Genomic DNA, 22,209 nt, shown 5'->3' on the forward strand with positions numbered 1-22,209 from the left:
AGGTGACACCTTGGGATGGTATTAATGTATTAGAGGTTGATCATTTTAAGCCACGAGACTGGCGATCACCAAGGGCGTGAACACAGCCCGCCAGGAGAAGAGGCTGGGGAAGCGAGGCCCGGGGATGCCTCGGCCTTGGCGAGCCTGAGGATGCTGATCGGGCAAAGGAATCGGCGAATGAGCCGCTACCGCCTGGACCGAATATCAGCAGACTGAAAGCGAGTGACGAAAGGGTTCCTAGGAGGGAAGAGTTTGCGTCTGTGTCACCTGCTGCTAAGTAGGGATCAGTGGATTCAGCGATGTGATGTCATCAGTGTGTAACCTTCGCAAAAGCAGTTTGGATGCTTGGGGGTCGGGGCACCTGTGTCGAGAGAGTTGAAAGGAAAATGGACGAAGGCGCTGGGAACAGGGATCGCAGATCACACGTTTTGCGGGAGAGGAAACCAAGAAAAGGACTGGTCGCTGGAGGGGCGGTGGGGGGGTTAAGACGGCTTTTGCCGTCTTGCGTGTTCTAACCGGAGATGAATTTCCGTGTATTTGCAGGCTGGTGGGAATGATCCAGTTAGAAAAGGGGAATGTTGATAGTTTAAAAAAAAAAAAAAAGAAAGGAAAGAAAAGAGAGCAGTGTCCCTGAGGGGCGACAGGGAATGGGACAGTCTTGCTAATGCAGGGGTTGGCCTTCGGTGGAACGGTTCATCCACAGCTAATAGTAAGTGGTCACAGACTCAGGGAAGGAGGTGCAGCCGGGGACGGCAGGGCACTCTCCTCACAAGGCCTTTGTAAAACATGGAAGTATGGCTGATTTACAATGTGGTGTTACTTTTAGGTGTGCAGCACAGTGATTCCGTTAATATGTATAAAAACATGTATATAGCGTGTGTGTGTGTGTGTGTGTACACACATATTCTTATTCACATCTTTTCCATGATGGCTTATCACAGGATAGTGATATAGTCATATTCTTTCCCCTTACAGATTATTACAAAATGTTGAGCATAACACCCTGTGCTATACGGTAAGTCCTTCTGGTTATCTACTTTTATTTTTATTTTATTTTATTTTTTGGCAGTACCTGCAGCACATGCAAGTTTTTATTTTATTTCATTTTTTTGGCTGTGCCTGCAGCACATGGAAGTTCCAGGGCCAGGAACTGAACCTGCCCTATAGCAGCCACCCAAGCCACTGCAGTGACGATACCCGATCCTTACCCTGCTGCACCTCCAGAGAACTCTGGTTATCTATTTTAGAGTAGTGAGTGTATGTTAACCCAAATTCCTAATTCATCCCTCTCCCCTTCCTTCCCTTTTGGTAACCAAGTTTGTTTTCTATGTCTATGGGTCTGTTTCTGTTTTGTAAACAAGTTTACTTGTATCTCTCCCTTTTTCTTTTTTAAGATTCTACATGTAAGTGATATCATATGATATTCGTCTTTCTCTGGCTACTTGGTGTGATAATTTCTAGGTCCATCCATGATACCACCAATGGCATTTCATTCCTTTTGTGATGAGTAATATTCCGTTGTGTGGGAGTTCCCGTCGTGGTGCAGTGGTTAACGAATCCGACTAGGAACCATGAGGTTGCGGGTTCGGTCCCTGCCCTTGCTCAGTGGGTTAACGATCCGGCGTTGCCGTGAGCTGTGGTGTAGGTTGCAGACGCGGCTCGGATCCCGCGTGCCTGTGGCTCTGGCGTAGGCCGGTGGCTACAGCTCCGATTCAACCCCTAGCCTGGGAACCTCCATATGCCGAGGGAGCGGCCCAAGAAATAACAACAACAACAAAAAAAGACAAAAGACCAAAAAAAAAAAAAAAAAAAAATTCCGTTGTGTGTGTGTATGTGTGGTGTGTATGTATATGTGTGTATATGTACACACACACACACATACCTTTTTTTTTTGGATGGTTCGCAATAGTTTTTTTTTTAATTAATGAGCTTTACTGCATTTATAAGTGTACAACAATCATCACAACCAAATTTTACAGCATTTCCATCCCAAACCCTCAGTGCATTCTCCCACCCCCCAACCTGCCTCGTTTGGAAACCATAAGTTTTTCAAAGTCTGTGAGTCAGTATCTGTTCTACAAAGAAGTTCATTGTGTCCTTTTTTTTAGATTCCACATGTCAGTGAAAGCATTTGATGTTGGTGTCTCATTGACTGACTTCGCTTAGCATGATAATTTCTAGGTCCATCCATGTTGCTTAAAATGCCGTTATTTCTTTCCTTTTAATGGCTGAGTCATATTCCATCATGTATGTGTACAAATCTTCTGTGCCCACTCCTCTGTCGATGGACATTTAGGTTGTTTCCATGTCTTGGCTGTTGCAAATAGTGCTGCAATGAACATTGGAGTACATGTGTCTTTGCGAGTCATGGTTTTCTCTGGAGAGATGCCCGGGAGTGGGATTGCTGGATCACATGGGAGTTCTATTTTCAGTTTTCTGAGGCATCTCCATACTGTTTTCCACAGGGGTTGCACCAATTTACAATCCCACCAGCAGTGTAAGAAGGTTCCCTTTTCTCCACACCCTCTCCAGCACTTACTGTTTGTAGACTTTTTGATGATGGCCATTGCAGCCAATGTAAGGTGGTACCTCACAGCGGTTTTGATTTGCATTTTTCTAATAATGAGTGATGTTGAACATCTTTTCATGTGTTTTGTGGCCATCTGTATGTCTTCTTTGGTGAATTGTCTGTTTAGGTCTTCTGCCCATTTTTTGATGGGGTGGTTTGTTTTTTTGGTATGGAGCTGTAGGAGGTGTTTATAAATCTTGGAGATTAATCCCTTGTCAGTCACTTCATTTGCAAATATTTTCTCCCAGTCTGTGGGTTGTCTTTTCGTTTTGTTTAGGGTTTCCTTTGCTGTGAAGAAACTTTAACTTTTAAGTTTTTTGTTTTTTTTTTTTTTTCTGTCTTTTTGCCTTTTCTAGGGCCGCTCCCGTGGCATATGGAGGTTTCCAGGCTAGTGGTCCAATCGGAGCTGTAGCCGCCGGCCTACACCACGGCAACACCAGATCCTTAACCCATTGAGCAAGGTCAGTGATCGAACCCACAACCTCATGGTTCCTAGTCAGATTCGTTAACCACTGCGCCACGATGGGAACTCCCAGAAACTTTTAAGTCCCATTTGTTTATTTTTGTTCTTATTTGTCATTACTCTAAGAGGCGGATCTGAGAAGATGTTGCTGTCATTTATGTCAGAGAGTGTTGACCTGTTTTCCTCTAAGAGTTTTATAGTGTCTGGTCTTATATCTAGGTGTTTAATCCATTTTGGGTTTATTTTTGTGTATGGTGTTAGCAAGTATTCTAATTTCATTCTTTTCCATGTGGCTGTCCAGTTTTCCCAGCACCACTTATTGAACAGGCTGTCTATTCTCCATTGTATATTCTTGCCTCCTCTGTCATAGATGGGTTGGCTGTAGGTGCCTGGGTTTAATTCTGGGCTTTCTATCCTGTTCCACTGATCTGTATTTCTGTCTTTGAGCCAGTTCCATATGGTTTTGATGACTGTAGCTTTGTAGTATAGTCTGAAGTCAGGGAGGCTGATTCCTCCAGGTATATTTTTCTTTTTTAGGATGGCTTTGGCTATTCTGGGTCTTAGGTGCTTCCAAACAAACTTTAAAATATTTGTTCAAGGGGAGTTCCCGTCGTGGCTCAGGAAATAACTAATCCGACTAGGAACCATGAGGTTGCGGGTTCGACTGCTGGCTTTGCTCAGTGCATTAAGGATCTGGTGTAGCCATGAGCTGTGGTGTAGGTCGCAGATGCGGCTGGGATCTGGCATTGCTGTGGCTCTGGCGTAGGCTGGTGGCTACAGCTCCAATTAGACTCCTGGCCTGGGAACCTCCATATGCCACAGCAGTGGCCCTAGAAAAGGCAAAAAGGCAAGAAAATAAAATATTTGTTCGAGTTCTGTGAAAAATGTCCTTGGTAATTTGATAGGGATTGCATTGAACACACACATCTTCTTTATTCATTGGTTGATGGGCATTTAGATTGCTTCCATGTCTTGGTTAATGTAAATAGTGCTGCAGTGAACACCGAGGTGCATGTATCTTTTCCAATTAGAGCCTTCTCCAGATATATGCCCAGGAATGGGATTGCAGGATCGTATGGTAACTCTTTGTTTAGCTTTTTAAAGGAACCTCCATACTGTTTTCCATTGGGGCTGTACCAATTTACATTCCCACCAACAGTATGGGAGGCTTCCTTTTTCTCTGCACCCTCTCCAGCATTTATTATTTGTAGACTTTTTGATGATGCCTATTCTGACTAGTGTGATGTGGGACCTCATTGTAGTTTTGATTTGCATTTCTCTATTAATCAGCAATGTTGTGCATTTTCTTCTTGAGCCGTTGGCCTCTGTATGTCTTTTTGGAAGAAATGTCTATTTAGATCTTCTGCCTACTTTTTGATTGGGTTGTGTTTTTGTTTTTTGATATTGAGCTGTATGAGCAGTTTGTATATTTTAGAGATTAGTCCCTTGTTGGACGTATCATTTGCAAATATTTTTCCCATTCCGTAGGTTGTCTTTTCATTTTGTTGATGGTTTCCTTTGCTGTGCAAAAGCTTTTAAATTTAATTAGGTCCCCTTTGTTTTTATTTTCATTACTCTAGGAGAGGAATCCAAATAGATATCGCTACAATTTATGTCAAAGAGGGTTCTGCCTATGTTTTTCTCTAGGAGTTTTATAGTCTCCCTCCAGTCTTACATTTAGGTCTTTAATCCATTTTGAGTTTATTTTTGTGTGTGGTGTTAGAGAATGTTCTAATTTGATTCTTTTCCGTGTAGCTGTTCATTTTTCCCAGCACTACTTATGGAATAGACTGTCTTTTTTCCATTGCATATTCTTGCCTCCTTTGTTGTAGATTAATTAATCATAGGTGCCTGGGTTTATTTCTGGACTTTCTATCCTGCTCCATTGAGCTATATGTCTGTCTTTGTACCAGTACCATACTGTTTTGATTATTGGAATGCCTTTTTAATTCAGTGAAAGAGGAGATAAAGCTGAAGGAAGATCAAGGGATTAATGGTTTGATGTGAATAGAAATGAAGTCCTGTAGGAGAGTTGGAGGTTGAATGGACAGGGAGACGTGATGATTGCAAATTGCATTGAGAAACCACCTGTTTGTTGGAGGTTTGAATTGAAATTGGCAGTGAAAAGGTTTTTGGAGGACATAACCTCTGGAGGCAGGATTTTGAGGCCCACAAGAGGGCGCTCGTGGACCGGTCATGTGTGGCTGAATCCCCGAGTCTCAGAAAAAAAGTGGGATTTATTCCAAGGGAAGATCGGCACTGGAAAACTCTGCTTTTTCCACTGAGGTAGTAAGCACCCATTCCCAAAAGCAGTGGCGCTGTGAGCAGGATTCGAACCTGCGCGGGGAGACCCCATTGGATTTCGAGTCCAACGCCTTAACCACTCGGCCATCACAGCCACGTGTGGCCCTGGACCTGCGCAACTATAGCTGCCTATCAACATGCCTGCTTCTCGCGTCGGCTCCGCCTGTCTTGAAAAATGCCAGTGCGCGTGCGCCTCTATTTGGCGGCGCGGGCGGTCAGCAGCCCTATGGAAGAGGCAGCTTTCTGATTCTCTTTTTCCTGACCACGGCACAAAATGGGCCCAGATCTTACTGCACATCCCAATACCCTTAAAGGCAGGCGAAGATATGTCGCGGCACTCTAGTCCAAGAAAGCTGGGGTGAGCCTCCAAATGCACAGAAAAAGTGCACAGTAACGGAACCTCAAATAGGAATGGATTCGGTAAGAAGCTTCATTGAGGGTGAGACAGAAATGCGACACCGTTTTGCGGCAATAATATACCCCCAACCTTAGGCACCGCTGGGATTCGAACCCAGGATCTCCTGTTTACTAGACAGGCGCTTTAACCAGCTAAGCCACGGCGCCTATAAGGTATGCATTCTGTCTAGATATAGATCAGCTGTTTGGGGGCGTCAGTAAATGAAAACCACCTGACAGGTTAAAAACTGCTGCGGGGCTTCAGTGAGTCTCCCCTTCCAGAGTCCTGCTCCCCTCCCCAGGCTCAGAGCAGCTTCCCTTCTCCCACGCCTTTAGGAGGCCAACTCAACTGTGCACGGGCGCTGGCTCCCTGTCCCTTAGCCACCTAAGCTCACCTGCCTCCTCAGCTGGAAAGGGTGCGAAGAGGAGGATGGGGTTCTTAGGGGTAGGAACGGCTCACTCTCACTACAACCTTCTGGAAGGCGGGCCACACCTCCCCACAAAGAGCTCCCTGAGCTCATCCAACCCCCAAACTTCATTCCACAAAGTCCTAGTATTTTTTTTTCTTTTTGTATTAAAAAATAATAACAGACACAATATCAAAAACACAAATGCCACTGGTAGAGGGTACAGCTGAGAACGTCTGGGTCCCACCTGAGGGGCAGCACCAGGGACTCCATGGTCCACCAACCTCCCCCACCCTGGAGCAGCTAGGGGTTTGGACCGCTGGGTCCTGCTTGGGCCTCCAGCCCCCGCCCTCACACTTGGGGAGGAGGTGGGAGAGAGGGCCATCTCCCCAATAAATAAGTGCAGCCCCAACCCTCGGGGCCAGGGATTCCGGCTCAGCTGGGACTTGGAGAGACCACTTCAGCTTGTCCGCAACCGTGTCCAGGGGAAGGCTGGGCTCCTCACTAGGGAGGGGAGGGAGGCTTCTCTAGGCTGAGCTGGGCTGAAGAATTCCATCCTTTTGTCTCCTAGGAGGCCAGAGGCAGCCCCTGGATGCTGGGCCGGCGACGGGGGTCCTGCCCCCTACAGCAGGAGAAGCTGGGGCACTTTTCTAGCAGTTGGTCCAGCCACGTCTGAGTGCGGAGAGTTGCGACACGGGAGAGAAGCTTCTCACACACGCCCGGGGGTGGCTCCCGAATGCAGTCTAGTTGGTGCCATCTTCTGTGGCAGGTAAGGCTGGACTGGACGAGCTCCCACCCTGTTCCTCCTCTTCCATAGCCAGGTCCTGAGAGCTTGAGGCTCCGGCTCCAGCTTGGGCGCGGGCCTCATTGCCACCCTCACCCTCACCCCCCTCGCCGCCACCCTCCTCCATGGGCTCCAGCCCCAGTCCATCCATTTCCGAGAAGAGCGGGTCATCAGGGTGGCCGGGGTCTTGGGTGCTACTGCCGCAGTCCACACAGGCCTTGGAGGAAGAAAGGTACTGAGTCAGGCAGGGTGCTCACTGCTGACCTGCCGCTGCAGCTCCCCTTGCTCCCCAGCCCATGGGGACTTGCCAAAACCTTCTCCAAAAAACACTCGTCCACATGAATGCACATGGGCTGGGAAGGATTGGAAAACGCATTGTACTCTGGGTCCAGACCCCACTAGGGGACAATCAGAATGTATGTCGGCACAGGAACGGCCAGAAAAGACCTACAAAAACCCAGCAGCAAACTCAGTGGAATTACTATCCTTCAGATTGAACCTCAGGAACAATGAAGGGATCAGCCCTCAGCCTCTGTCCTTTCAACTGGAGCTCAGTTTTGTGCCGTAGGTGACAGATGTGGCTGGGATCTGGTGTTGCCATGGATATGGCCTAGGCCAGTAGCTGCAGCTCCGAATCAACCCTTAGCCTGCCTGGGAACTTCCACATGCCGCACATGTGGCCCTGAAAAGAAAAAAATAATTAAAAAATTAAAAAACAAAGTAGTGTTCTTAGATATTGGGGGGGGGAGTCAGGCTCAATTCTCTCTTCTCCCTCCTGGCCCAGACTTCGCCTCTCACCATCACGTCAAGAGCCCGAGGCAGCTGACCCTTCCGGACCCAGGAGTGCACGGCCCCCAGCTCCCTCCGCTGATCCTCCGAGAACCGAGGCTGCTGCTTCTGCATGGCCCGGAGCCGCTCCCGGTCCTGCTTCAGCACAGAGGCCATGTCCCTGCTCCGGTAAGGGGTTCAGAAGGCAGAGAATGGGAGCTGCAGCCCTCGCGGCTGGCGTCTTTCCGCTACTGCAAGTCCCCATGCACCGCCTCACGCTCCTGCCCGGAGCACCGCCGGCGCCGGCAGCTCAGGCCTTCCCAGAGCAGGAAAGCTGCCCTCAGCTGGGGAGGGCCTGATGACGGGGTTCCCAGGGAAAGGGGACAGAACAGGAAGGCCAGGAACAAAGCCCCAGGTTCGCTGACGAGGGAGGGTGGGCCAGCCTCCCCGCCGCGGGGCGGGGGTCTCCCGGGCTCCTCACCTGGAGGGCACCTGGTAGGTCATCATGACGCGCTGGTCAGCGTTGGCCATGAGCAGCCAGATGGGGTCCTGGAGCACGTACTTGATGACCTGGTCCCCGGGCTCAGCCCTGGCCTGGGCAGCCCCCGCCTCCGCCTCGGAAGAATCGATGCTGCCGAAGTACTTGCTCGTGTGGCTGCTCTGACTGCTGCCTGCAGAGCAGGAGAGGCGGCCGGCAGTCAGGCCTCCCTCCGGGTCTCAGGTCCAGCCCACAGGCCCAGGCCGCCACCGCCCCGAGGCTGTCCTACCCTGGGAAGTGCGGGGGGCACTCACGTGTGATGCTGGCTGAGGTGCTGCCCCCCTCGTGGGAGCCTGAACCAGACCCCGAGCCCAAGGCAGAGCCCAAGGAGCCCGAGGCCGCAGAGCCTGTGCCAGAGCGCGAGTCCTCTTGCAGCAGCAGCTCCAGCAGGTCACTGGAGCCCGAGAGCGCATCCTGGTTGGAGGACTCAGTTACCTCCACCTGCGGGGTCAGGGGAGGGGACACAGAGGGGTTAAGGGATCAACACCGAGACCTCCCTTCAGCTGCTGCCACTGCTTGGGGGCACCCCCGACCCAAGAGGTCTCTGCCCACGCCATGGCAGCGGGGTCAGGCTGAGTGAGGAGAGAGCTGGCGGACAGGAGGGACGTGACGCTGGAGCTTTTCCAAGTGGCAGATGCGCTCTCAGAAGGTACTGGCACGTCCTCACCAGACAGGACTGTGCCCACTTCACCGATGAGGCTGGTTCCTGCCTCAGAAACTCAGCTGGGGTCTCCATCCCCGGGACTCCAGTCCCTGGCGATGCAGGCAGGAAGGCACATGAGGGGCAGAGCGAGGGGGGTAAGAGGGCGTGCGGGGCTGGGGGGGGGGGGCGCAGTGCTCACCAGTCTGGCCTCTGGCTCAGCAGCCTCCTGGCTGGGAGCGGGGGGCCCAGCACTGCTTCCAGGGCCCCCTGCTCCAGCCCCCGCCTCCACACGAGGGGGCTCCTCCAGCTGCAACAGGTTCAGCTGCAGCGGAGAGCTGCATCTTGAGTTGAAGAGCGGAGAGTCTGGGCGGTGTGGAGGGCTGGGGGGCAGCGGGGGCAGAGACGGGGCCGGGGAGTGGGAAGCAGGAGTAGGAGGCCCCTCGGCGGGGGCCTGGGCCACCCCGTAGGGATAGGAAGATGGGTTAGGGAACAAATAGTTAGGGAGCACCAAAGCCACCATGGGGGTCACCAGGGGGGCAGAAAAAGGTGCAGGAGGCACGGCTGTGGGGGCGGCGGGGAGAGGCTGGGGGCCGCCTCTGGGGGAGAACATGGGGAGGGGGAAGGGCTGGACCACAGCTGGGAAGGGAGTAGCGGCTGGTGGGGGGGGCCAGGGGGCAGAGGATGGCACAGGTGAGGGGTGGGAGACACAGCAGGGGGCTTCGGCCCGAGGGGTCTGGTGGTGGCGTGAGCGCTTGGCTTTGGATCGGCAGTGGTGTCGGCGGCTGGGGGGTGCAGGGCCATGGGGGCAGCCTGCGGGAAGAGACGAGGGTGAGCGCAGCCCTAAAGCAGGGCTCAGTGCCCCTGCCCGGCCCTGTCACTCTGACCAGGGAGAGGGCAGCCGAAGGCTGCCAGCACGCCTGGCTCCCTGGCCTACGCATAACAGGGGAGACTCTGGGGAGGCAGGGGAGCCTTCAAAGGACAATGGCAGAGAGCAGGGCCAGGGCGCTGGAGAGAGGAAAGGTCACGGGAGGGGTCGTGCTGGGCGTATGCTGGAAACAGAGGCTCTGGCAGACAGCGGGCAGCAGCTGGGGCCGCCAAGGTCCCTCTGCCAAACTCCAGCAGGCAGTGCCAGCCAGGCCCTGCTCTGCCACGCTCACCATGGAGCGGAGACGGGTGGGCAAGCCCAGTCCTGAGTCCCGAGTCCATCCACCAGCTGCCTGATGCCTGGACCCCACCTGACGTCGCTCTGCTGTCCTTGCCAGGCTACACCGGGCTCTGAAGCAGCCTCGACCAAGTCCCGACCCGCTGCTTCTGGCCCCCACAGTGGCTCACGTGGAGCAGAGCGCCTCTGCCTGGCTCTCAGGGCCGCTCCCCAGGCTGCCCTCCTCTGGCTCCAGCCCGGACCCCTGGCCAAGCGGGGAGAGGCCAGCAAGGGGCCTGTCCCTAGGCCGTCCCCGAAGCAGAAGCCTCTCCCCCGAGATCGCCTCCTCCGCCAGTCTGGTCCTCGACCAGGCAGGGGCAGGCTCAGGGGCGTCCCTCACCAGGGGCTGAGGGGGGCGTGGAGGAGCCGTCGAGTCCACGCAGCCTGCCAAGGTCTCGGAAGCGGCTGAGGAAGGCCTGCTCCTCCTTCTGCGTGTGCAGGGACAGCACGGCCTTGGTCAGGCCCACCGGGCGGTAAGCGTCTGGGGCTGGGTCAGGGGCGACCGTGGGGCTGGGGGCCGGGCCGGGCGGCGGGCCAGGCAGGTCCTCCATCATGACGATGTCTGAGGAAGAGAAGGCGAAAGGTCAGAACCACCCCTGGGGTCACACGGCCCCCACGGAGCCCCACGGCCAAGCCCGGCCGCCTCCCCGCCGAGGACTGGCTCTGGGGCCTCCTCCCCGTGCAAAGCCGTCCCAGGGAAGGAAGGTCCTCAGTCCCGTCCAGCGGCACAAGCCTAGGAGGGCCCCCCCCCTTGAAGGGCAGCCCTCCCCGCACTCATCTTCTGGGTCAGTGCCCCCACGCCCTTTCGAGGTTTCCAGCAAGCCGTGTCTTTAGGCCCATGTGGGTAGCACCCCCGACTCGGTGACAGTAAAGGACACAGAAAGCAGGATGGGGGACAAAGCGGCATCGGCCGGCGAGCAGGGGAAAAGCAAGAAGCAGCACCCCGATCTGAGACGGAGGCCGCCTCCTCGCCACGAGGGGGGCCAGAGGGCGGAAGGGGGCTCTGGCTGGGGACCTGACGCCGGGCCCTGGCCCTCAGCCTCGCCCATACCCGACTGCCCATACCCGACTCCGGGGGCTTCTTGTCTCCCACATGGACGATGGTGGAGCTGAAGCTACACTGACTGGTGACGGACACCACGCTCTCCGCCTTATTGGCCAGGGCGAGCGGGCTCAGGCTGCCTCCCACCACCGGCTCCTTCTGAGGGCTGGCCCCCTCCCCAGACAGCACTGCCGACGGATCTGTGCAGAGAGACGGGCCAGTTACCACCGCGGCCCCAGGGAGCCTGGGAGAGGAGACCAGGGAAGGGGGAGGACTGAGGGGAGAGGAGCCTGGAGGCTGGAGGAAGGTGTGGGGCAAAGACAGCAGTGTAGACGCAGGACCAGAGTGCAGGGACGGGGTTGATGGGAGCAGGGCCTGCCCCGGTCGTCACCTTTCTTAGCTCCCATAGACACGGGGCCTGGCCTCTGCTTGTCGTCGTCGGAGGCCGAAGAGGCGGTGCAGGAGGAGGAGGAGGCGCATTTGCGCTTGGTGGTGCTGGGCAGGTTGCAGCTCTCCAGGTACCTGGGGAAGCACCAGGGGATGTGAGGGCGGGGCCTGGGCGGGGTGGGGGCGGGGCCAGGACCCGGGCGGGGGGGGGGGGGGGGGGGGGGAGGTGCCTGCCTGGAGGGCGGAGGGCCCTACCTGAGGATGCTGTCCAGGCAGTTGATCTGCTGGTAGGAGCAACTGGAGGCGTCTTTCCTCTCAGCCTCCTCAGGGGCCAAGGCTGGAGGGACCTGGCTTGGAGCAGGGGCCGCCTCCACCTCTAGGTCTGGGGACTGGCAGGGAAGAGTCTTGGCCTTGAATGTGCCCGTAGCTGCGCCCAAAAGAGAAAAACTCTTCTGGTTGGCATGAAGGTCAGGGACCCGGCGGCCCTCCCGCCTCACCCGGACGGACAGTCAGACAGACAGCAGCAGCTCACCTGGGAGACGAGGCCGGGGGCAGGGCCGTGCCCGGGACTCAATGAAGAGCTGCTGCCCCTGGTGCTTCACCAGGTGCACGTCCTTACAGATCTGCTGGAAGGTCACCTGTGGAACACAACAAGGCGGTGGGCAGCACTGGGGGACCTGGCCAGCTCAGGGGGCCCCGGGGCAGGCGTGGAGGTCACGAGAGGCAGCGCAAGAAAGAAAAGGAGGCGGATGAGGCCGGGCTCCTCAGGGGCGGGCAGTGCTGACTCTGGGGACAAGGAGACAGGAGACTACAGCAGTGACGTGGGCGAGGGACACTCACCGGGGCAGGAGGCCCAGGTCCCTCAGCATCCCCCCCGTTGCTGTCGCTGGAGGAGCCAGGGCTGAGGAGAGGACCCGGGGAAGTGGCAGGGCCGACTCCACAGAGCCCCGTGGGGCTGGGGCTGTGCACAGGCTGAGACAGGAAGAGCCACAGGTTAGACGTCCGGAGCCTGCACCCCAGCCCCCTCCTCCTCCTCCCCAGCCCCTCCTCGCCACCCTCACCTGTAAGAGCAGCCGTTGGATCTGCTCTGAGAGCTCCTGGATATCGGTGTCCAGGGCCAGAGTGGGGCTGGGGGCCGGAGGAGTGAACACGTCCTCGTTCAGGGGCGCCCTGCGGGGTGGGGAAGGGTGAGTTGAGCCCTGCCCCCTCCCACTGTCCCACCCTCCAGTGCCAGCTCTGGGGCACGACCCACTTACGTGCGTACTTTGTGGCGGCCCAACACAAAGGCCACCTTGCGGCTCCAGGGGTGTACGAAGCCAGCCCAGCTGGTGTCCATGGTGACGTACTCCCCGTTCCGGGCGCAGAAGCGGATAGGGGAGTGGTCAAAGGGCTGGCCAGCCAGCTGCAGGACTGCGGGGGGCGGAGAGCGGAGTGAGGCCGAGGGCTGGGCACCCCCCGACCACAGGGCAGCCCTGAAGCCGGCCGCGAGGAGGAGCAGGATGAGAGCGACTCACTCTTCTTGTGGATGGCCAGCATGAGGGGTCGGTCCTCAGGGTGCAGGAAAAGGAGCACTGGGGCTCCCAGGAGGTCCTGGGGGAGGTAGCCCAGCAGGGGGGCGGCCCTGAAGTGAGAGGAGGCATCAGAGTGACCAAAGCCACTGCCCTGGCCAAAGCCACAACCTTCTCCGCCCGGCCCGGGCCTCACCTCTCATCCACGTCCTGGAAGAGGCAGCTGGGCGTGTGCCGTGTGGTGAAGACCCTCTTGTCGGGGGGAATCCGGGGCGCTGAAGCACAGAAAGGGGGGCCGTTGGGTTCCGCCCACAACAATCCAGCACCTCAGGGACCCACGCTGCCTCGGGCCCCCTGGCCTATAATGTGGCCTGGAGCCCCTGTGCACCCCGAGTCGGTGAGGAAACAGGTGCGCGGGGCTCCGCTCTGCCCTCTCCCGGCTCGGAGCGCCCACCTACGAATTCGCCCTCTACACGGGGGTTCAAACCCTTGTCCTCAGTGCCTTCTCTCTTCCAAAATCCCGAGAGGCCGCATCCTCTAGGCTCAGGGCCCGCGTCACCCCCAGCCCAGAAGAGGCGCCCTTCCTCCTGCCCCAACCAGGCCAGGCCCCGGGCCCACCTTCATAACCGGAGTGGATACGCTCTGCGATGAGCAGGCAGCAGGGCTGTGCAGGGGCTCCATCCGAGACCCGGATCTTGGTCACATAGGGGGTGAGGCGGAATGGCTGGTACCGAGGCCCCGGGTCTCGGTCAGGACCCCCCCTGTGCGAGAGAGAAGAAGGCATTAAGGTCTGTTACCCACCCTCCACCTCAAGGTCACAGCCCACACGGCAAAAAAGAGGGGGGTGGGGGGCCGGGAAGGGAAAGGGGTCTGCTCCCTTGTCCCCCGCCTACCTGATGCGGCAGAAGACGGACTTCTCCTGGGCGAAGTCCCTCAGGACTGAACCTGGAATAGACCAAGAGGGCAGTGAGCACAGCTCCCCACCCGCCCCGGGCTGAGAAGGACCCAGCAAGGCAAAGCCTGGGTCCCCTGGCCCCTCGGGACAGGTGCTTCTGGGGACTGTTCCCCCCTCCCCCCAAGCACGTAGGGACCTCACCTGCCGAGGCCCCCGTGCCCCAGGTGGGCAGGCGAGAGGGGGCAGTGGAGCCATAGAAGATGCCCACGTCCTGGGGAGCCAGGAGCTCTGAGAAGCGGGCACCCCGGAACACATCCCGCTTGCAGCGCAGCAGGACACCTGCTTGCTCGGAAATGTAGACGATGCGGCCGGTCAGGAAAGAGACAGCCACGGAGAAGGTATCCTAGGTAAGAAAGAGAGTGAGCACGAGTGAGCACGGCTGCGGCACCGTGCGGGTGGGGCTGGACGTGCCTCGGGCCGCAGAGCCCGCGCTGCGCTGACCTGGTTGCGAAGCGTGTACTCGGACGTGATGTGCTCCAGCTCCTCCAGGGTGTAGGTAGACATGTCCATGGCGCAAGGCTCGCCCTCCTCCAGGCTCCACTGCTGGTAGTATTCCTGGTTGGCTGCAACATGTGGGCAGCGGGGCATTTAGTGAGGTGACTGCCTCACAGTGGAAGCCCAGGACCTGACCACTGCCCCTGGAGAGAGCACCACTCACCCTGCACCTGCTTGACACAGGCCAGCGCGTACTGCAGAGTGGCCAGGGTCCCAGAGCGGCCCTTGCCCCTGCGCTCTGGTGGCAGCCGAAGCTTGAGCTCCCGCAGCGCCGTCATGAGTTCTTTCTGGGTCCTTGCCCGGGCTGACTGTTCACTGCTGCAGGGCGCACAATTGAGGGGGGGTAGAGGCATTAGTCCTGAGCGTGGCCCCCCTCCCCCTCCCCCAGCCCTCACCCCACAAACCTGCAGCCACTGGTAGATGGATTGTCCTGCTCCGAGCTGGCACTCAGGAGGCTGTAAGCGATGGAACTGCTGGGTGGGGATGGGCTCTGAGAGTTTGTGCTAGGGGAGAAGCAACAGGCCCGAGATGAGGGGAAAGGGGCCAGGAGCACGGGCCTTCTCCCAACCCAGCCTGCTCACAAGACACTCCCAGAATCTACACACCTCTTGCTGCTCTCAGTGGTCTCCAGCAGGGCCGAGTCCTTGCCATTGCCCGAGGAGGAGCTATGTGAGCTCCGCTGTGATGCCCCCCGGGACTCGGGTCCATTGGACTCATTGCCACTGGAGCCATTGCTGTTGGCATCCGTGTCATCAGCCAGGCTGGGGCCGGGACAAGGTCGATGCTGTGGAGGCCCAGGGGATGGAGCCCCTCCAGGACAGAAGGATTCTCCCGGCCTAGGGTCCCCTCCCCCATCAGCCCCTTCTAGGGGACCGCTCATGTCTGGGCCATGGGGAGGGCAGGAGAACAGGGAGGGCAGAGAGGCCACCACGGATGCACAAGGGGGCCAGGAGGCCTGACTAGGGGAGTGAAGTGGGAGGCTCAAGCCTCAGAGGATTGAGAAATTCGATCACAGCCAGCACCTGGAGAGACCAAGAAGGAACGAGAGAAAACTGGGCTGTAACTTGACAACACCTGCCCGCTTCAATGAGCCCCTCGCTTGCCGGCTTTCACGCTCCTGGAACCCAGGCTTCCAATGCGCAGCCTCGGCAATTTCTGTCCCCCGTCCCCGCAGGAGGTTCTGCAAGCGGGAGGGGGCCTCTCTTGGTTCCTCCCCCACATACGCTGCCTGCGTGGCCTGAGTAAGGAGCACCTAAACAGTCAACTAGAACGACGGCTGCAAGCCAAAGCCTGGACACTTCCCCCCAAGCCCCCACTCTGCCTGGGACACCAATGCCCCAGAGCAGGGGGTGAGCCGGGGGCCTCCTATATTTAGGCCTCCGGGCTAATTTTATCCGAGGGCGGTGCCACCCCCGCCGCACATGCGCGGAGACGTGCGCGGCCCCACCACGCGCTTCCGCCGCCGCCGCGGTCGCCAGGGAAACCGACGTCAGCGACTGAGCTCAGCGGTTGCTGTAGGGCCCACGAGAGGGCGGGAGGGGCGACCCCTCCCCCATTTCTCGGCGGAAGCTGGGGGAACGATTCACTCCCACACTGGCAGGCACGACCAGGGGTCCCCCACCTCTCATACATCCCCAGCCCCCAGAGAGCCAGGTGACCATAGTTAGAGCGGCAGCCGTGGGGTTTCAGAGGCTGGCCTTCCTCCCCAGGGCAAAACCACCACCACCGCCCCCCAGCCTAGCGCTGGCCTGGATCCCAGTCATTCTGATCAAAACAGCACAACCTTTCCTTCTCTGGCCGCTGTACCTTCTCCCCACCCCCAGGACCGAAGCCGGCGCCTGCCATTGTTAGGGACCCAGGAATCCTCTCTCCTCGGTCCCCTACTTTTCTAAACACTATCCCCCACCACCACACACACACCCCCATCCAAAGTAGACACCCTCAGCTTTAAGCAAGGGCTGCACCACAGCCAGCAAATAGTTCTTCCCTTAATCCCCGTCCGACCACACCCCCAACCCCAAAGCATTTTCTGAGCTTCAGGAGAAAAAGGAAGGCTGTGGCCAACAGCAGGAACTAGCACAGGGAACGGGATGTTCCAGCTCGAACCGGGCTGACATCACAGCCGGCGCGGGGCCAGGAATTGGAGGAGGGAGCTTGGGGCGCGCGGAAAGCCTGGAGGGTTGCTGGGACAAAACCAAGGACCCCCGAGTGACAAAGGCGGCGGGGGGTATGCCTCCTGAGGGTCGGGTGTGGGGCCGAGATAACTGCGAGCCGGGGCAAAGCTCGCGGTAAGGTGGGCGGGTGAGGAATGCGAATGCCTAGTACAGGGTTGCAAGGAATACCTCGGTCCCTGGGGACAGACAGAAGGTGGACAATGGCAAGGAAAGCGGATTATTGGTGTGCAGTCTGAGTTCCCGGGCCGAAAGTGGCCCATCAGGCTGAAAGTGGGAGCAGTCCCACTCGAGGCCAGAGATCGGCCCCGGGGGTGGCCACAGAGATCCTGGGGTGGCCGCGGAGATGCTATGCTTACCTGGCCGCGCGAGCGCCCTCCTGCCGCCTGCCCGCCGCCGTTGCAGCCCGCAGCCGAGTGGAAACCCGGCGGGGCCAGGAGGCGGGTTGCATAACGCCAGGCACTGCCCCTCATTGGCTTCCTGCCGGCGGAACCGCAGGCCCCGCCCCCGATTGGTTGGGGATCTCGTCCTGGCGCCTGATTGGCTACTGGCCCCCACTGAGGTCAGGGCTGTGTCACACACACGGGCGCACGTGGATCTGGGTGCTGGCGCTGGGCTGACGGGCCCCAGACAGCACAGCCCAGCCAATGGGCGCAGGACGCCTTTCACAGTGATAATGGAAAAGAGAGGAGGGAGGTAAACTGCCCGGACCACAGTAGGTGTTTATGACAGGGCTATTTCCCGAACTGACTAGCCTTGCGGAACAGGACACCTTGGTCTTGCCAGGGTTGGGTAAAAAGAATGCAGACTTTAGGAGGTGGGCCAAACTGGATGAGACGTCTGGTCCCTGGGAGGAGAGGGACAGACAGAAACCCAGCTTGGCCTTTCCCAGCTTCCCCTCTCCATCCTCATCATAATCAAGCCATTTTACCCAATCCCCTCCTCTGACACTTCAAATCCTGTGGACGGCTACGAGGAGAGCCGTCAAGGGTCCACTTATAAGTGGGGTGGTGGAGGAGGGGGGGAAGAGGCAAACAATAGAAGGGGCAGCCAGAACTAACGGGGGCTGCGAAGGGAAACAATGGCAGGTGCCTCCCTGGCCAATCAGAGAAAAGGTCTCCTGGCAGCCTACACGATGACGAGTGCTTCTCTCCTGAGGATGCAGCCACCCACAGTTAGGGCTGCCCCAAAACCGGGGGCCAGGAAGCCAGGGCCACAGGAGTACAAAAAGGGTAGTGAAAGAAGAGAAAGCCAAGTACCTCATCATCTGTCTCCTTCACTGTATTCCCCAGCCCCCAGGAGAGAACCTGACACTGGGGAGGCGATCACAAATCGCGTGAGTGTTGAAACGGTACCTAGGGGAGGGGCTTCAGCAACGGAGAAGCTGAAAATTATAATTTTCTTTTCAGAGGCAGGGAGCACAACTCAAAGTCCTAATTTGGGCCAACTTAGGCCGCGGAAGAGCTGCAATTACACAGACCCCCCTCCATCCAGGACTGAGGGGTAGTTCCTCTCAGGGTTCCCCGGATGGCTAGGGAAGAGGCCCCAGGCTGCTGCTGACGTCATCGGCTCTAGGTGCACGCCCCTCCGTGTCACGTGGCCTAGGCTCTCCCTGACAATGGTGGGGGGTGGGGGGGAGCCAGGGCAAGGGTTCTGTGTAAAAGCTGGACACAGGATGGTTAAAGAATAACCCAGAAAAAAACAAAGCCAGAAAACACAAAATAAAGGATTCGGAAGCCTGGATTCTCAGTCTTCTCTCCTTGAAAATGTCCCCCCAACTCCTATACTGTGGCCTAATCCCTGGTCCTATCAGACACCTCTTCTGGAGACACGGTTTTTCTTCGTCCTCAGCACTCCTCAGGGCTTTAGATGTGACCTCCCCCGACACAGGCAGTCCTTGCCCTCCGCCTCCATATTTTTCTCTGGCGTGGACAAAAGGGTCCAGGGCTCCAGCAGCTCCCACTTGCTCTCAAGGCTCTAACCGAGATCCTGCCTCCCGATCCCCACAGTAACCAGGCCCTGCTGCCGTCAATGGAAGAGAGGGGGCGGGAGACGGCGGTGACGTCAAAGCGGAGGATGGGGCGGGGCGAGGCAGCCGGGGAATGTGGGGCAGGGAGGCCGGAGAGGCAGCGGTTTGGGAGGCGGCCAGCCCAAGAGGGCGGCGGCCAGCGCACTTGGGAACATCATGTTCTTTTGGCTGGTAGCCCAGGACATGCACCCAGCCTGGGCGCCTCCCCCAACCCAACGACAGCCGTCCGGTCCCAAAGCCAGGGATTCCTGGAGAGAGGATTAGGAGGAAGGGGTGCTTCCCCCGCCCCCACTCCAGGCTCTCTTCTGGAGACTCGCATCCACCCTCCCTCGGCTGGTTCCTACAGCTCCTGGCATTGGCTTTCCCCCCTCCCAGACTGTACACATCTGCTGGCCCGGTCCCAAAGAGCCAGGGCGGGGAAGTTGGAGGCCCAGGTTCTGCAAGAGAACACGCACCTTTGCTCCTTCCCTGAGGCCCCCTTCAAAGCCTGAATGTCTTGTTACCATGGCAGCAGAGAGAGGGAGGAGGGACAGGGAGGAGAATGGGTCAAGGATGAGGAAATCGAACTGGGACAGAGCAAGTGGCCCAGCCTGGGGCCTGGATCTTGGGGGAGGGATAAAAGAGAGGAATGAGGGACTGGGGCTGGTGCTCCAGCCCAGAAGAACCAGGAAGAGGAGAACAGGGAGGGAGTCACTAAAAGTTGCAAAAAAGCTTAAGAATGTGAGCATTGTCAGTCCCTAACCACAGCATTCACAGAAATCTTTCACCCATTCCTGTTACTGTCACCATACAGCCATATTTTTTAGCTAAAAAAAATTTTTTTTAAATATGACCCAGGCATTTTGCTGAGTACTTTACATACATTAACTTATTTAATCTTCAGAACAAGCCTGTGAGATAGATATCATTATCCCCATTGCACAAAGACCGACTAAGGCTCAGAAGTTACTAAACTTGCCTAAGTTGCTTCATAATATGTTCTCTGACTCTTAACAAATGGGGCCCAGGATTCGAATCTGAACTCTGTTAATGGCTTGTCGTTCTGGCTTCTTACCCTTCAAGAACCTGTGAGGTGTTACCACCTCTGGGGGACCTGGGCCTCTCAAATACCCAGCCCATTCTGAGTTTGGTGCCTGAAACACAGATGCCATCCCCCCCGCCCCAACAGTCAGTCTGCACTCTCTACACACTTCAAATCGCATTGTCCCAGTTTTCATATTCTCACAAAGTCCTTGAGATCACCCTGGCAGCCACTAGCCCCAGTGATCTGCTAGGAACCCCACTTCCTGACTCCTCCACCTCATCACAGGTCACTTTACCACAGGCCTGGTTACTTGTACAGACAGATACCAGAGCACCCAGTTCCTGCCTCCTCCCCTCCAAGGACTCAGGAAGACACACGTGCATCCAATCTGCACAAATCCATCCTCCCTCTTGAGATCCAATAGTTCCTACCCCACGCTCACTCCCAAGGATGGCTCCGAGGCCCAACCCCTTCTTTTTACACATGAGAAAGACATCCAGAGCCACAGCCAAGATGTGACTGGCTCAGGGTCACATAAATCATCACACCACCCTTTTTCAAGTCACCTTGTCAATCCCTTGGTACCCACCCACCTGCCCTACCAGGGCCTCTCTCTAGCTTCACAACTCCTGCTTTTTTTTTTTTTTTCCTTTTTACTGCTGGCCGCAAATGAGGCATGAGTTCCCCGGCCAGAGGTTCAATCGGAGCTGCAGCTGGAGCAACCGGCACAGCCACGGGCAACAAGGAATCCGAGCTGCATCTGCGACCTACGCTGCAGCTGATGATCCTTAACCCACTGAGTGAGGCCAAGGGATAGAACCTGCATCCTCACAGAAACGGCGTCCTTAACCGAAGAAGCAACAACGACGAGAACTTCTCCCTCCACCGCCCTGGCCTCTTTCAAGTGCTTAAGGCACCTACCCGAGCAACAGTCACGCACTGGAACGTCCCCCACTGGTTCTAAAGGGTCCGGTACCTCCTGGGAGCAGAGGTCTCAGCTCCCTCAGGCTGCCGAACGCTTCCGAACCCCTCCCCGCGGCAGTCAGGGATCCAGGCACCTTGGAATAGCGAGGGATCTTAAATCAGTGATTCCTGCTCCCTTCTCTCTAGAACTGAGTTCGCGGCCCCTATTCCCTGCAACCACTAGCGCTCCCACCGCGGCGATCACATATCCACACATTCTCCTTCACGGTACTGCATTAACATTCCTCCTTACGCCACGCGGGAAAAACCTATACCAATCGCCGCCGCTCCCCGCTCCCCACCCCACCACGCCGGAGCACTCACCGCTCGGCTCTCACGCGCGGTACAGTTTCTTCCCAACTAGGATCTCGGAGACTTGGACTCGCTCCTTCAGCCTCGCCCGCCGACCAGGACGCCACGCCCCTCAAGCTTATTGGCCTAAGGGCGCCGACCCATGCCCCGCGCCGCGTGCGGGGCCCCCCCCGCCTCCGCCCAGCTACCATTGGCACCGCCCGCCGCCGTCACCTTCTCATTGGTCAGTTTGCCTACCAAGCGACAGATCCACGTGCGGGAGGGGCCGCCCTAGCGCGTTGATTGGAGGTCTGAGGAAAGACACGCCCCCACTCAAATCCGAAATTCTTATTGGCTGTGACTCCACCCCCGGCCTGCCTAGATTGGTGACGCAAACGTCAGTCCAGCCCTCCCAATTTTCTCATAGGCTGAGACATTCCGGAGCTGTAGAGGACACGTGCAGGCGGTCTCACGCGGCAAGTTGTTTACCTAGAAGCTGGGGATTTTCCTTGACGACACTCTTACCCTAGACTGCCGAGTCTGCGCAGGCGCAGATGTGAGCGCCCGTAACTTTGTGGGGGGCGCTTTGAGAGCCGTCCCGTGCGTGACAAGAGCGCCCCCGCGCTGGGACTCTGGACCTGAAACTCCCAGTAGCTGGAAGGTGTGAGCATTAGGTGAAGCGGTCTTCAGGTCTCCGTACCGCGTGACGATGACAAAAAGATGATAGCCACCTCCCAGATTATTTTCTGTGGCCAGGCCACGCGCTTCTTATAAAGCCGGAAGAGGCGGCGGCTCACTTCCCACCGCCTCACTAATGATACTGAGATTCAGAGAGGTTACATAATCTGTCCGGAAGAACAAGCTAGTCTCTAATGGGATCATGATTTGAACCCAGATCTCCCACATAAAGAAGGCGGGTCCAAGAGCCTGCGGGAATCCTAAGCCTGTAAAGAACTCAGTAGATGAAGGGTAAAAAGGCTCTTAGTACCTGTCCTGAAAATAGTAAGCCCTCAACAAATGGTGAACATTATGATAATGACTGTATACCTAATTATAAGAATCACTTGGTCCCTTACAACTGCTGACTCAATCTCCGGGGAAGGGGCCTGAAAATCTATTTTAAAAAGCATTCCTGGTAGTTCTCATGAGCCGACAAGTTTAGGAAACATTATCGAGATTTCCTATGCGGAACCCTCATGTTGCCGCCCAGAAAAATGGGCCCTCCGGAGCTCACCTAGCACTCCCACCTACTGTTGAAGTGCCCGGGGTCA

The 22,209-nt window shown here is 57.0% G+C and overlaps 1 protein-coding gene and 2 non-coding genes across 7 annotated transcripts; all 3 read right to left on the reverse strand.

Moving 5' to 3' along the window:
- Positions 1-5,348: 5,348 nt before the first annotated feature.
- On the reverse strand, positions 5,349-5,430 carry TRNAS-CGA (transfer RNA serine (anticodon CGA)). Its single transcript has one exon. It is a non-coding gene; the product is annotated as a tRNA-Ser (tRNA).
- A 396-nt stretch (positions 5,431-5,826) lies between these two features.
- TRNAT-AGU (transfer RNA threonine (anticodon AGU)) lies at positions 5,827-5,900 on the reverse strand. The gene has a single exon. It is a non-coding gene; the product is annotated as a tRNA-Thr (tRNA).
- Positions 5,901-6,331: 431 nt separating this feature from the next.
- On the reverse strand, positions 6,332-21,009 carry PER1 (period circadian regulator 1). 5 transcript variants are annotated; one of them, XM_013990055.3, is made up of 24 exons: positions 20,972-21,009; positions 20,661-20,742; positions 15,066-15,482; positions 14,865-14,963; positions 14,624-14,778; positions 14,407-14,528; positions 14,107-14,308; positions 13,904-13,955; positions 13,629-13,771; positions 13,207-13,285; positions 13,017-13,123; positions 12,759-12,912; positions 12,564-12,672; positions 12,343-12,474; positions 12,035-12,140; positions 11,758-11,929; positions 11,507-11,637; positions 11,139-11,315; positions 10,414-10,635; positions 9,072-9,682; positions 8,484-8,670; positions 8,173-8,362; positions 7,722-7,872; positions 6,332-7,140 (listed from the first exon to the last, which is right to left on the reverse strand). In XM_013990055.3, exons 3-24 carry the CDS (start codon positions 15,338-15,340, stop codon positions 6,883-6,885), a joined length of 3,834 nt encoding a protein of 1,277 aa, XP_013845509.3. In that variant the 5' UTR covers positions 15,341-15,482; positions 20,661-20,742; positions 20,972-21,009; the 3' UTR covers positions 6,332-6,882. The 5 variants fall into 5 exon arrangements, with proteins under 5 accessions (XP_013845509.3, XP_005657099.3, XP_084842195.1 ...); XM_005657042.4 differs by having other exon boundaries at positions 20,606-20,742; XM_084986069.1 differs by having other exon boundaries at positions 15,066-15,512; positions 20,606-20,742.
- Positions 21,010-22,209: the final 1,200 nt, after the last annotated feature.

This window comes from Sus scrofa, chromosome 12, assembly GCF_054392235.1.
Source record: "Sus scrofa isolate SSC_HxYL_T2T_F1_AM1 chromosome 12, Sscrofa_HxYL_maternal_Yorkshire_Landrace_v2.0, whole genome shotgun sequence".
NCBI lineage: Eukaryota > Metazoa > Chordata > Mammalia > Artiodactyla > Suidae > Sus > Sus scrofa.